The sequence below is a fragment of the Prunus mume genome, linkage group LG2 (assembly GCF_029339155.1).
Source record: "Prunus mume cultivar Tortuosa linkage group LG2, ASM2933915v1, whole genome shotgun sequence".
Classification (NCBI taxonomy): Eukaryota; Viridiplantae; Streptophyta; class Magnoliopsida; order Rosales; family Rosaceae; genus Prunus; species Prunus mume.
In genome coordinates, this window is record NC_142699.1 from 27,067,991 (window position 1) to 27,081,469 (window position 13,479).

A 13,479-nucleotide genomic window follows, 5' to 3' on the forward strand; every position below is an offset into this window, starting at 1 on the left:
CGACGCATCACTAAACGTAGGTTCTTAATTCAGCTTAGGCAATCCGAACTAATCCGAGATCCCAGAATTTAGTCCAGTCCATCCGTACCAAACGACCCTAAGAGTAGATATAGCATTATAGCTTGTATAAAAAAAATATTTATATAAAAATAAAAACAGAAACACATAAAGCTACGAAAAGTGCATACGCACCTTTTTTATTGAAAACTTTACTCAGTGGGTCACGGCCAAGTCAAAACATAGCCCAACAACCCATTTAGGCCCAATAAATAACGGGGCGGACACGGGTCAAAATTATTTTACCTGCCCTAAAATTAAAATACGATCCCAAAATCAAGCAAGCAAATACCAGCGCGAGAGGGAGAGAGAGATGCAGAAGAGGGAGCAGAGCAAGTCAGGTGGAGTGGGTGGCGGGGCCTCGGCGCCGCCGGCGAAAAGAGGCCGCCCATTCGGAAGCGGCGGGAATAGCGCCGCAGCTGCTGCTGCCGCCGCCGCCGAAACGGCAGCTCCGTCGACTCTCCTCGGTCCTTCCCTCCACGTCCACAGTTCCTTCGCCGGTCAGTTTATCAAAACCCTAAACCGCATTGCATTTCAGTCTAAAATTGTTTGCAATTTGTTTAGAAGTTTTAGATATTTGTAATTTTTAAGTTATTTTGGCTATAAACAAACCATATATTCCGATAATTGAATTGCCAAATTGTAAATGAAAGAAAAATGAAAGTGAAGGAACAATTTTTGGGGAACTGGGTAGCACAGCATGGAAATATGTAAACTTATTGAAAAGGGTATCAATCACAGGAGGTGAAAAGTTTGCTTTTGAGTATTGTTGGACCTTCTTACCAATACATACCATCTACATTGCAGATCAGAACAATAAAAGGATAGTTCTGGCTCTTCAGAGTGGGCTGAAGAGTGAGTTGACATGGGCATTGAACACTCTCACATTACTCTCTTTCAAAGAAAAAGATGACATGCGCAAAGACACAACCCCTCTGGCAAAGATTCCTGGCTTGCTTGATGCTCTCCTCAGTGTTGTATGTCGTGCACTCCTTTAATTTCTGATATCTGCAATTTTATTTTTTATGCTGAAGTTTTGGGCAGCTCTCAGTTGGTCATCCTGCACTTTAAATTCAATAATATTATTACTTTAAAGCACACACATCTTGGAGTGCAGATGAACAATTAGGAGTGGGAATAATAGCATTGCCCAAGTTTTGCATTATCTTGTTCCTGACAATATCTATTGACACTACCTTGTTGTGATTAACAGATTGATGATTGGCGTGATATAGCGCTTCCGAAGGAACACGTAAAGGCGCCGAGAGTCAGAAATTTGGGTGCAAATTTGCTTGTAAGTGGGTTTGGAAATGAGTACGAGGCATTAGCTTCAAATGGCACTCTCCCACTTCCTGGGTAAGCCCTACAGGTTTATGGTCTTCTCATGTGTGAATTTCCAGTTTGAATGTCTAAAATCATCTTTGATACGAGTAATTCTAGACCTGATTTTGGCAATATTCACATGGTAGCTTGGGATCCAGTTCTCAAGAAGCATCGGTGCTGAGTAATGTGACCAAACTTCGTTCTTCTTCAGAGTGGTGGCTTGATGAAGATGGTCTGTTTAATCTAGATGAAGAAGGTCGAGCAGAAAGACAGCAGTGTGCTGTTGCTGCTTCCAATATCATTCGCAACTTCTCTTTCATGCCAGATAATGAAGTCATTATGGCCCAGCATCGCCATTGTCTGGAAACAGTGTTCCAGTGCATAGAAGATTACCTTACAGGTGAGAAACATTGTCTTGTAAAGCATTATTTATTTCTTGAATGCAGTCAGTCTTCAGTATATAATTTTTTAGCTCAACTTTAGGATTCCATTAAAAAGTTCAAAGTAATGTCCAGTTACAAAACTCAATGGTGTGATTTTGTTGTGGGTAATCACTTATACAAGTACCACAATATCCTTTTAAGCCTGCTCGCTGATAAGAATGTATAGCTCTTATTTGCATTCAACTTTCCAATGTTGTAGCTTAATAAAAAGGGTTATGTTAAACTTCTTTCTGTTACGGACATATTTTACTGGCAGTGTTAATCTTGTAGGCGTAATCCATTTTGAAATTTGGTTTGGAGCTTTTCTACTTGTATACTTCTTTCATATTTGGGGATTCATATCTTTTTTCCTATTTGAGATACTTTTCAGAACAAGGGAACTAGCAACCTTCGAGTATGAAATAATGCTAAATATTTCTTCGATGCTTCTGTGGTTATGCTTTTATAATGGAATGACTCTAATGCTCCCTATGTTAACAGAGGATGAGGAACTTGTGACAAATGCTCTTGAGACAATTGTAAATTTGGCTCCGTTGCTTGATCTTGGAATTTTCAGCTCATCAAAGCCATCCTACATCAAGATAACGTTAGAATTCTGATCTACTGTTATTTTATTTTGTTATTCTATCTTAAGCTCCCTTTGTTTCCAAATTCTGTTTGATTTATTAATTAATTTTCTATCAAACAGAGGAAAACGAGCAGTTCAAGCTATCATGGGGATGCTGGGATCTGTAGTCAAAACCTGGCATTGTGCTGCAGCTGAGTTACTTGGGCGTCTGATCATAAACCCTGATAATGAACCTTTCCTTCTTCCCTTTGTTCCACAGGTTAATATTCAGAAACTCCCCTGTTATAAACGTGTTTTCACATTGTGCGAAGATTGTATCTGAGGCTAAATGAACACTGCAGATGCATAAGCGATTGGTTGATCTTATGAGCTTACCATCAGTAGATTTACAAACAGCACATGGGGCACAAGCGGCTGCAGTTGGTGCACTCTACAACCTCGCTGAAGTTAATATGGACTGCAGGCTAAAACTAGCTAGTGAGCGATGGTGAGGGCTCTTCTTCCACCAAAAAATATCCACATAATAAATAATTCAAGATCAAGAATTTGGATCATGAGTTTGGAAATGAAAATTTGTTGCTGAAAGGACATTTCTGTTTAAACTTTACAAAATTGCAGGGCAATTGATAGACTTTAAAAGTTATCAAGGCACCCCATCCAGTTCCCGAAGTTTGCAGGAAAGCTGCTATGATATTGGAAAGTCTTGTGTCTGAGCCACAAAACCGAGCCTTGCTGCTAGCTTATGAGAATGCATTTGCTGAAATACTATTCTCAGATGCCAGGTATTCCGATACCTTTGCCAGGATTTTGTATGAACTGACGTCTAGACCAAACAACAAAGTGGCAGCAGCCCGTGGTGTTTGGGGAATGTAACCAAATATTGTATCCTCCGGTGATTTGCCTCAAAAGTTATTGGATTGATTCTCTGCTAACAAGTCTATGATCCAATCTATGTACCCGATGACGTAGCAACAATTAGTAAGAATCTCAAGTGGTTTTTCAAATGCTCTCTTACGTGTAGTAATTTGGAAGTGTATTTGTGTGAATCAGAGTCTACACTAGTGTATGTGTACATATGTTTTGGTTCTGATTTTAATGTATACTATATTTAATCTGTATGAACTTCTTTTTCCAGTCAACTTTCTTAGAATGAGACTTTTGTTCAAATTCCTGTATATTTATTTTCAGGCTTGTTTGATGGAACCCACAAACAGTAGTGACTGCGATGTTCTCGTCCGGGAGATTGTTAAAAATTATCATAGGCAACGTAACCGTAGAATTAGTGAACACTATTTTGTTGATCGTAAGTATGAACAGTACCTAAAAGTAAACAAAGAAGAAAACTTCATCGTCTGACAAGTTCTTAGTTTATTTATTAAGTTTACAGTTTTGATCTGAGACACTTGTAATCTGTTGTAAACTCTATCACCCCTGTTCATTGCTCTGTTGCTGTAGAACTTGGGGGACCTGGTTTTCGATCTCAAGGCATTTGTATTGTTATGTTTTCGTAACAACCAAACATTATGAAAAAATTACATTAAATGAATCAGCATCACAAAGAAACACCAAACGCTGAATGAGTTATAAACATACAGTGCTCATACAGCTAACAGTATCTTCCCCCAAAGAATGAGGTTTTAGCTAATTAAGAAGCCTTGCATGGGGCCACTTTAGGCACATCAACAGGAAATTGATCAATCTCATCAATCCAAGGGTTCTTCTCTTTAGCTGGATTAACAGTCCTCAAAGCCCTCCACACAGCACTGTTACACTTGAAACCCGACCCGAACGCAATCTGCCACATCCTATCACCCTTCCTCACTCTCCCCTTGGCCTCAGAGTAAGCCAGTTCATACCACAAAGAGCTGCTTGAAGTGTTCCCAAACCTATAAAGTGTCATTCTCGAAGGCTCCATGTGCCACTCACTGAGCTCAAGGTTCTTCTCCATCTCATCCAGCACTGCTCTCCCACCGGCGTGAATGCAGAAGTGTTCGAACGCCAGCTTGAAATCCGGGATGTAGGGTTTGATATTCTTCATTTTGAACACCTTTCTTGCCACCAAAGTAACAAAGAAGAGGAGTTGCTCTGACATGGGTAGGACTATTGGGCCAAGTGTGGTGATGTTGGTTTTAAGGGCTTCTCCAGCTACAGCCATCAAGTCTTTTGAGAGAGCAACACCGACTCTTTTTGTGTCATCTTCCTTTTGGAAAACACAGTTGTATGCTTTGTCATCTGAACCTTTATGGGTGCGGACAGTGTGCATGAGCTGGTACTTTGAGCGGCGGCGGTCAGAGGAACGGTTGGAGAGGAGGATGGCTGCACCGCCCAATCGGAAGAGGCAGTTGGAGAGAAGCATTGAGCGGTCATTGCCGAAGTACCAATTGAGGGTGATGTTCTCCATGCTTACCACTAGGGCATAAGAGTTTGGGTGCACCTGTTACACAACATGCCTACATCAGTTTAGGTTGCAAACAAATGACATACTTTATACATGATTTGATCTAAATTTACAATCTTAATTTTAATCTATATAAATATGAACATATCTAAATTGTAGACCAGGAAAATTAAATCCTTGTGTTTAGTTTTGTGTATATTTCAGTTGCAAGTCCATTAATTATCTATTTATGACGCCAATTGCACACCAAAACGTCCTTTTAATGACATCCCATGTACCAGCTGGACATGTGGGCAAGTTGTGCACCACTGCTTTAAAAAATGGTTCAAATGTTGGTTGTTACAATATAACATTTATTACCACACATTTAGAGCACTTCGACCCCTTTTCATGGCAGAGGGCAAGCGCAAGGGCGATTACTATTCACGTCAATAGTCTCTACTCTAGCAATATTTTTGTTGCTTTTTCACCCATTGTCATGACAACTCAAAAGAAATTACTATTCACATAGGAATAATTTTATTTATATGTATAAGATCAATAATAATAAAAAAAATGACTAGATATGTATATATATAAAAAAATTATTCTAAGTTTTTTGGTAATATTTCATACTTTTTTTCAATTTTTTATTTTTTATTTTTTTTGTTGACGTTAGCGCGATGTCACAGTCCTCAGGCAACAGCTTGAGTTGTTCTTGCTTTCGGGCCTGCTAGGGTTTGGTGGAGCCCATACCATCCTTGCCTAGGCTATTTTATATCTCTATAGATCCATTTATGCCTGGTTAGCCTTTTGCCAGCGCATGCCTGCTTGTGGAAGTGCTCTTATGAATCAACAAGTTGGAGAAATTTTTGTATGTTGCTGGTGTACCATCCAATATACATGGGACATATAAAAATATTTTATTTTATTATCCTATGTGTATTAGAGAATATTTCCTCATGTTCCATGTGTATTTGAAGGTGTTGGTGTACACAGAAGATACAAAAATTACTCATTTGACCTATCACTTTTTTATGTTTTTTTTTTTTGGAATTATCGCACTTCTATATTTGAGGTGAAATCTATCTATACTCACAACATATACAACACCAATCCAATCCAATGCACATGAGAGAGAGTTGAATTTTTTTTTTAATTACTAAAAATTTCTTAATTTATTGTTCCATTTTATTATACATGTTGGATATATAAAAACAGATTATTTGATACCGAGTAATTAATTTACAGTACGTAGTAAATTGATGATAATTTCAGCTTTTCAGGTGTATATATATATATTAAAAGATTGCATTTGATACTTGTCGATATTTTGTTGGTATTTAGTTGGTATATATTCTAGGAGTACTTAAGTGTAACAAACACAAGTATCCCTTATCCATGGTAATTAAACTAAACAAATATTTTATATTTAATTAACCAAAAAATAAATAGAAAAAGGCCAGAAATAACAAACCTGGAGAAGCTGTTTGGCAAGGTCAATAGAAATCAGCCCAGCACTGCAACCCATCCCACCAAGATTGTAGCTCACAATATTCCCTCTAAGCTTGTAGTGATTCACAACCATGGCGGACAAAGACGGCGTGGGATTGAACAAGCTGCAGTTCACCACCAAAATCCCAATATCCTTAGGCTTCACCCCAGTCTTCTCCAGCAACTCGTCAATGGCACCAAACATCACCATTTCCGCCTCCTTCCTCGCCTCGCCCATACACGGGTTCGGCGGGAGCCGCATCACGGCCTCGGGCATGTAGGTTTTCTGCCCCAGCCCGGACCTCTCAAGAATCTTCTGCTGAAAAGCCAAGTTCTCATCAGAGAAGCTGCCTGTCAGCTTAGACCTCTCCATGAACAGCTCACGTGTGCACGTGATAGCATACTCGGGCTTGTAACAAGCGAAGTTCATCAAGTAAACTTTTCTTGGGCGGGTGGTGAAGTAGAGGGTGGTTAAGAAAACCAAGAGGCCTGAGCACAAAGTGACTGACACAAAGTTGAACTTGAGTTGGTGCCATAATTGGACAAAGTCCTCGAGGGTTAGCGTTGAGAGATGGGCCGACGCTACGGCCATCAAAGGGACTAGTAAGAAGTAGACGGCATTAGAGATCAAGTAGTGGTACCCAAGTTTGACATACTTGAGCCTCACTGATAAAAGAAAGTTTGGAAGAGCTTTACGCCCTCCCGACGATTCAGGTCCTAAGTTCGACTTCCCTTCCTGGTTCTGATCCTGTACCGCCATTTTACGCAGTCAGAACACTAAATTTAACAAGTTGCAAGAGGCAAAGAAACTCTCTAAGAAGTTTTGATGGTGGAAATGAGAAATACAACTTGTATATATATAAGTGTTGGTGGGAGAATTAATGTAGAGAGGAAGGGAGAGTTGTGTGGTGGTTTTAAAGGGCGTGAGGAGAGGGAAGAAGGAGATAGGGGGCCGGGAGGATGCAACTACCCCAACGAACATTTAATTGTGAAACGCGGGGGCATTGAATTTTCGCCAACCGGGAAAATGGCGGACTTTGATTGGGGGTTACCGAGTTTGACCACTGGTTGTCCAGTATTTACTGGTTTGCCATTTGTTGTTAGGGTCTGGTGCTCTGTACACTCCGTGCATCCCCACGCTCTGTACCACCAGTGCGTACTGTACACCCGGGGGGGGGGTTGGTGTGGATATGTGTCAATTGATGCGTGGTGCAAGCAATGAGTTCATTCCTGCGTTTGGTGAACTACGTAGCTCCTCCTCCACAATTTTATTTTGAGCATTTTTTTTTTTTTTTTAGTGAAGAAAAGTTTAGGGAGAGATTGGCTATTCTCATCACCAGTAGCAGAGTAGACCCACAATCTCAAACCGGAAGAACTTGCGCGTGACACCCAACTACCAATTGTCACCAATATAGATTTATATAAGAAATTACAGATTGCGCACTAATGAGGATTGTTGGCAGCAGGACTAGAACATTGATAGGGCTATTTATAATACAGGGACCTTACTTACCAACTGGACCAATCCTCATTAGCTGATTTTTTTTTTAAAAAAAAATTATATATTTGGAATTCTATATATATCTACAACTACAAATATTGATTTAACCATCCAACAAACATTATTAATTATAGGGGAATTAATTAAAGTGGTTATGTCGATAAAAGGAAATATGGGTATAATGTAAAATTGTTATATGATTATGTAAATAAAATTATTTGAGAAATCTATCAGTCAAGGGTCTGATGAAATACAGCAGAAGAAGTCTGATATAAAGAGCATTACATGACAATTATCCAAATCTCCTCCATAAAGTTTGAACCCCAAATGCCAAATCTACTTTGACAAAGTGGAGACCCAGTGTCACAAAGCCTCACTTCACTAGATATTGCTTTTGATATGACCTCATTTGACAAGTAACTAAGCTACTATATTAATGATTAAAGCCTTCAAAATTGATCTGTCTCCTAATATTGATCAGATACAGCGAGGATTGATTTGTAATTAATATATTGTTGGGGCCATGTCTGATTAAACCTTGCAGCAGCCCCAAAGTCATGGACATTTAGGGACCAAGAACCTACCCTTAGCCTTGGACGTAAGGGTTTCTGACTACATACAAGATTTGGAAGTGATTTGAAGTGATTTGGAAGCGATTTATAGTTCAAATGATTAAAAGAGTATATCCATTCATATAATATATCTTTGACTATCCTCTCTCTCAATATCGTCTATATCAATCAAAAAGAAATTATTTCGTTAAGTTTCTGTCAAATTTGAAAACACACATTACCCACATTCAATATAGATAAATATATAGCTCTCTGGTTACGTCAGTATATAGTGGAATCGATATAAATGCTCATACATGGATGTAGATGTGTTAGGGCATTTCTGTGTTTTATTGGACACCCTAGGGTTGTTTTGGAAAACAACAGAGAGCAAAGAAAGAAGCCCTGATGGGCTTTGCTGCTTCGAGTTAAAAGAAGGCCGGTGACAGATATATAGAAGAAGTTATTGCGACCTTTGACCTTCTTATAGGTCATCCCCTCTCTTTAATTTGGTGTCTCTTTTTTCTGACAGCTCCTCTCAACAAACGTAACCCGTCCCTCTCTAATTAAATGCACAAACTTCTCACCAACAAATTATCCACCAGACCAGACCAGATCAATTTCGCTTGCACTTGTAATTACGTAATGGGAAATGGGTAGGTGAATAAATTTATGTAAAAAATTTGGGTAATTTGGGTCAGGCCAAAAAAGTTGGCACTACTTCTAATCTGTTTACGTTAGTCGTGGTAGACGGGAAAATAAGCCTTGCACGAAATTATCCCAATATTTCTTCTTTGGTTGTATGTGGTATCGTCTGAGGCATATCTTCTTGTCTTGTTGTCTTACTCTTGGAAAAATGCTTCATTTTTGTCTAAATCAATGATATCTTATGCGTGGGTTAACATGATATGAAGCTCATATTAAGTAGTGGGGACCTAATGACACCTCCTTTTACCTAAAAAAATACACAAGGGGAGAAAGGTGCATTTTAGGTTATTAGGGGTTTTGCATGTGATGTTAGCTAAGAAAATGCGAAGATTGTTGTTAATCTACTTGTACTTTTTCTTGTATGGCTATAAGTTTCCTTAAACACTCTAATCTTAGTTTGACGTAAAAATACTTTGAAAGCCTTTTTATATAAAAAGAAAAATTTAGGATAATCAAATGAAAGTTTAAAACAACGCAGTTCCAGAGTATATAAGCATAACAATAAATTCTTTTTTGCAAAACATGTATGCATCGATATTGTATCGATAACATGTACGTATATTTTGTCGACGACAATTATATTGACACATTATCAATAACCTATCGACAATCTGTTCTTTACTAAAAAAAATAAAAATAAAGAACAATCGTCCATTCCATCGTCACAATACTAACGCCAAACGTAAAAGTAGAGAATTCGGATTTATAAGAAGTCATTACTTTAATCCTTAATGATGCAATTCCTCATTTTAAGTCAGCACGTAGGTGTTGTGATTGGTTTGTAATTAACAAGGAATGAATACTTGGCTGCAGGAGCCAAACATTTTTCAAAGTAGAAAATAACCACTCTAATGAAAGAATTTCATGAAGTACGTACACTTTACAGCATAGCACATACCCCACTTGTGCATCTATTACTACTGGAGGCACATAAGATAAGAGACACGAACGCTGTCAAGGAGAAGATTAGTTTCCTTTCAATGAACAGCTTCAACCAAACCTATGCCTTTCAATCAGAAACGAGGGGTATACAATATTTCAAATATATGACGTAAAGATAGGGATTTCAATACTCACGAGAAAGGGTTTACTTTTGATTCCTCAACTTTTTTTAGAAATTTGAATCAATATAGGTAGCTTGACTCATATATATTTAGCATATTGCACGTAATTTGATCTTATAGAAACTTTCAACATGTATAGTTAAGTAGCTTGCTGAACTAAGAGAGAGCGACGAATTAATGTTTTAAACACTCAAAACGGGATAAAAGACTAAATGAGAGAGAGAGAGAGAGAGAGAGAGAGAGAGAGAGAGAGAGGAGGACAAATCTGAACCACGTACCTAAGAGAAGGTTTAGAACCCATGATAGTAAGATGTTGAAAAAAGTAATCACTTGCTTTAAAACCTTCTCTCAGGCATGTGGTTCAGATTTGTCCTCCTCTCTAAACCCATCATGGGTACATGCACGTGCAATTAACGACTAAGCAATAAGCATGCCCAGTTGATCGTGGGTTTGCTTGATGACATGTAGCTGTACTAATCATGAGTTGAAATCTCTGCTTATAGGATTGGTGCTTATATATCTGTACTTGTCTTGAAGAGTTACTATGTCGTTTCATTATTCAATTTACTTTTTTAATAAGAATATCGGTTCATGTGTGTAAATTATTTAGTACACATTAGGCAATCCACTTCTTTCTTTGTACCATTGGTATATGAGGAAAAACTCGAGTGATGACTTCTCCGTTTTGTGGTAGCGTTATGTGACAAGTACTATCAGATTTAGTGGCGGAGCCTTGTTAAGCCCTGAATTTTTTACTCCATTTAATTTTTGCTCTTGCTTTCCTACACATTTAGAAAGTCTATATAATAATAAACTGTTTGTGGCCCCCTCACAAAAGAAAAGATGTGTTTCTCTCTCTTTGCAAGTGAAAGAGTAAGTGATTTCAAATAGAAAGACTAGTAATTTTGGGCTCACCAATATATTAATAAAACATAAAAGTAGTCGATCAAATAAAGTTTCAAAAAATCTCCTTTATCAAATAAGAAGTAGACTTTTACCCAAATAAAAAAGGATTGGGATTTAAATTTTTGTTCCTATATGAAGCAAAGTTTAGCATTGACTCAATTACAAATGGTTTTATCATTCACTAAATTTTTGTTCCTAATGGCTTTCGAGATATGAAAGAACGACGAGTATTATTTTGATACCTAATTGAATAAACAATTATTTTCTGCCTTTTATTTTTACAAACATTGTTAAGATTGAAAATTGAAATTTTTTAATGTCCTATTTGATTTATATATATGTTGGCCCCCCAACACATAAATTCCTGACTCAGCCACACTGACAAGTACTATCAAGTTAAAATAATGTCTCGGGTCACAAAATCTTAATTATACATAAAGGCTATATATATACATATACGATCACACTGGCTATAATTTTGTTTTTGTCTCTTACTCTCTTTTTTCTTGTCTATCTCTTCCGGTGTTAAATGTACGTAGCACCACTTAAGACCGGCATCACAAGCTATAATTGGAGGATATCTGCTACTCAATTTGTCACGAAGTAGGAAAGTTCGCATTGATCTTAGTATATGAGGTTCAATGGAAAAGGGCCCAAACAATTTAATTGAGCCTATCACTAATATTAATTGTTGCACTGGATGTAGGTGGAGAGCATGATAAGCATCTGCCTTCTTCTTCTTCTTCTTCTATCATCATCAAAGGCACACCAAAGAATAGTCTCCTTACCACCACACACATGCCTTTGGTAGCCAATATATATATAAAGATATATATAGCCACACAAATGTGTAAAAATATATACAATGGGACATGTTAATTAATGCATGTGTATGTATGCATAACAACTTCTATGTGTAAAGTCAACAACGTGTACTTTAGAATCACCTTCAACCAAACAACCACGAGATATATCCAAACTGTTTTGCCCACAGCAATCGTCACCAACTAGATCTTTAAGTTAAAGTATTTTTCATAGCTCGATCTTATTTATTATTATTATTATTTAAATGGGTTCAAGAGGCCTAATTTATAATTTTCATCTATATATGTTATGATATATGAGCTGGAGCTATATGTTTTCTGCTGCGTCTGTGTATGGCAGTATGTTGCTTGCTGTCAACATGTCTCTTCACAATGAACATTTAACAAAACGTGTAATTTGTCAAAATATTTTCCGAAGAAATAAGAAATTGGGCACACAAAATTCATTGAAAATTACTTTTTTCATGTCAACTTTAATAAGTGGGTGGGTATCCAGGGATAGACTCAGGATTTCAAAATGAGATAGGCTAGATTTACCTTACTAGACTGTTAGAGTTTAGGCTCGGCTAAACCCTTATAGGGCGACTGATGGAATTGATCATAAATATATTAATTTAATTTAAGAACATATCTTTAAAAAAAATAAATAAATTTAAAGAGGCCTATTTTACACCAACAATGCCATCAAAAATTGATTATATATACTTAGCATTAACACTAACTATAAGAAAAGAATTAAACTCACCTAGGCTATAGCCCAAGTTGGACATGCTATAGGTCATTAAAGGGTAATTAAGGATTGTTTAATGTAGAAATAGTATTGTTTGGTAAGAAGAGTGCTGGCATAGAGTCTAGCTGCCAAGAAATTCTCGAGTTTGATGATCACATAAAAATGGCAAATATATGAATAATACATTGACTTCAACTTTGCAGTCCCTTAGAATAATATCTTTGCGTTTTCAGCATTTTCATGATCAGGAAAATCCAATTTTATTCTCACATGTAGAGGTTTCATAAAGATGAGATCTCTCAAATCTCTGTTTGATTTTAGTAAGAATTGGATGGATGAATCTCTTCCTATATACTATCCTTGCTGCATATATCTCCTCTAATAATTCTTTATTTCTTCTAAGTTTTAAATACAATGCCGCAGAAACAATAATCTGCACAATGCTAAGAATGAAGATGTAAGGGCAAAATTGGAACCATGAATCTCTTCCTATTTTATTATATTATATTTTATCATAATATAATAAAACTATTATGATATTTGACATTTTGGGTGGATTTAATTTTTTTTAGTAAGCCATCAAATTCAAAATTAACATTAAGTACTCTTTTCTATTCATGATTAAATTATCTGAAAAATGCGAAAAGTCTTGTAGTCATTATTATTTTGAGAGGCATTATTAGTATTATTATTTCATCACTAATATAATTATATTGTACAAAAATAGGTGTACTTGATTAGTTTGAAGCTTTTCTTTTGTGTGTAAAACAAATGTTCAAAAATCGTCGTTAAATTCTTAGGTTTTTTAGGTTTTACACATAAATTTTTTTTTCACTTTTGGAAAAAGCTAAAACTTTTTTAAAAAAGACAAAAAAACCACTCAACTTTCAAATCAAAGACATGCAAATGTATTGAATTCATTAGGAAATCTAA

The 13,479-nt window shown here is 36.8% G+C and overlaps 2 protein-coding genes and 1 pseudogene across 2 annotated transcripts; 1 reads left to right on the top strand and 2 right to left on the bottom strand.

The window, feature by feature from the left end:
* LOC148919937 (homeobox-DDT domain protein RLT3-like) overlaps positions 1-13,479 on the bottom strand; it is a 77,710-nt pseudogene that overhangs the window by 11,384 nt on the left and 52,847 nt on the right.
* On the top strand, positions 337-3,530 carry LOC148919938 (armadillo repeat-containing protein LFR-like). Its single transcript, XM_089047192.1, is given in 9 exon segments — positions 337-557; positions 865-1,034; positions 1,271-1,413; positions 1,527-1,780; positions 2,304-2,409; positions 2,512-2,650; positions 2,733-2,878; positions 3,010-3,020; positions 3,023-3,530. Coding segments are annotated over 9 exon segments (1,398 nt in total). The 5' UTR covers positions 337-370; the 3' UTR covers positions 3,265-3,530.
* Positions 3,743-7,165, bottom strand: LOC103324174 (3-ketoacyl-CoA synthase 20). The gene is made up of 2 exons (XM_089047191.1): positions 6,246-7,165; positions 3,743-4,825 (listed from the first exon to the last, which is right to left on the bottom strand). Exons 1-2 carry the CDS (start codon positions 7,020-7,022, stop codon positions 4,037-4,039), a joined length of 1,566 nt encoding a protein of 521 aa, XP_088903317.1. The 5' UTR covers positions 7,023-7,165; the 3' UTR covers positions 3,743-4,036.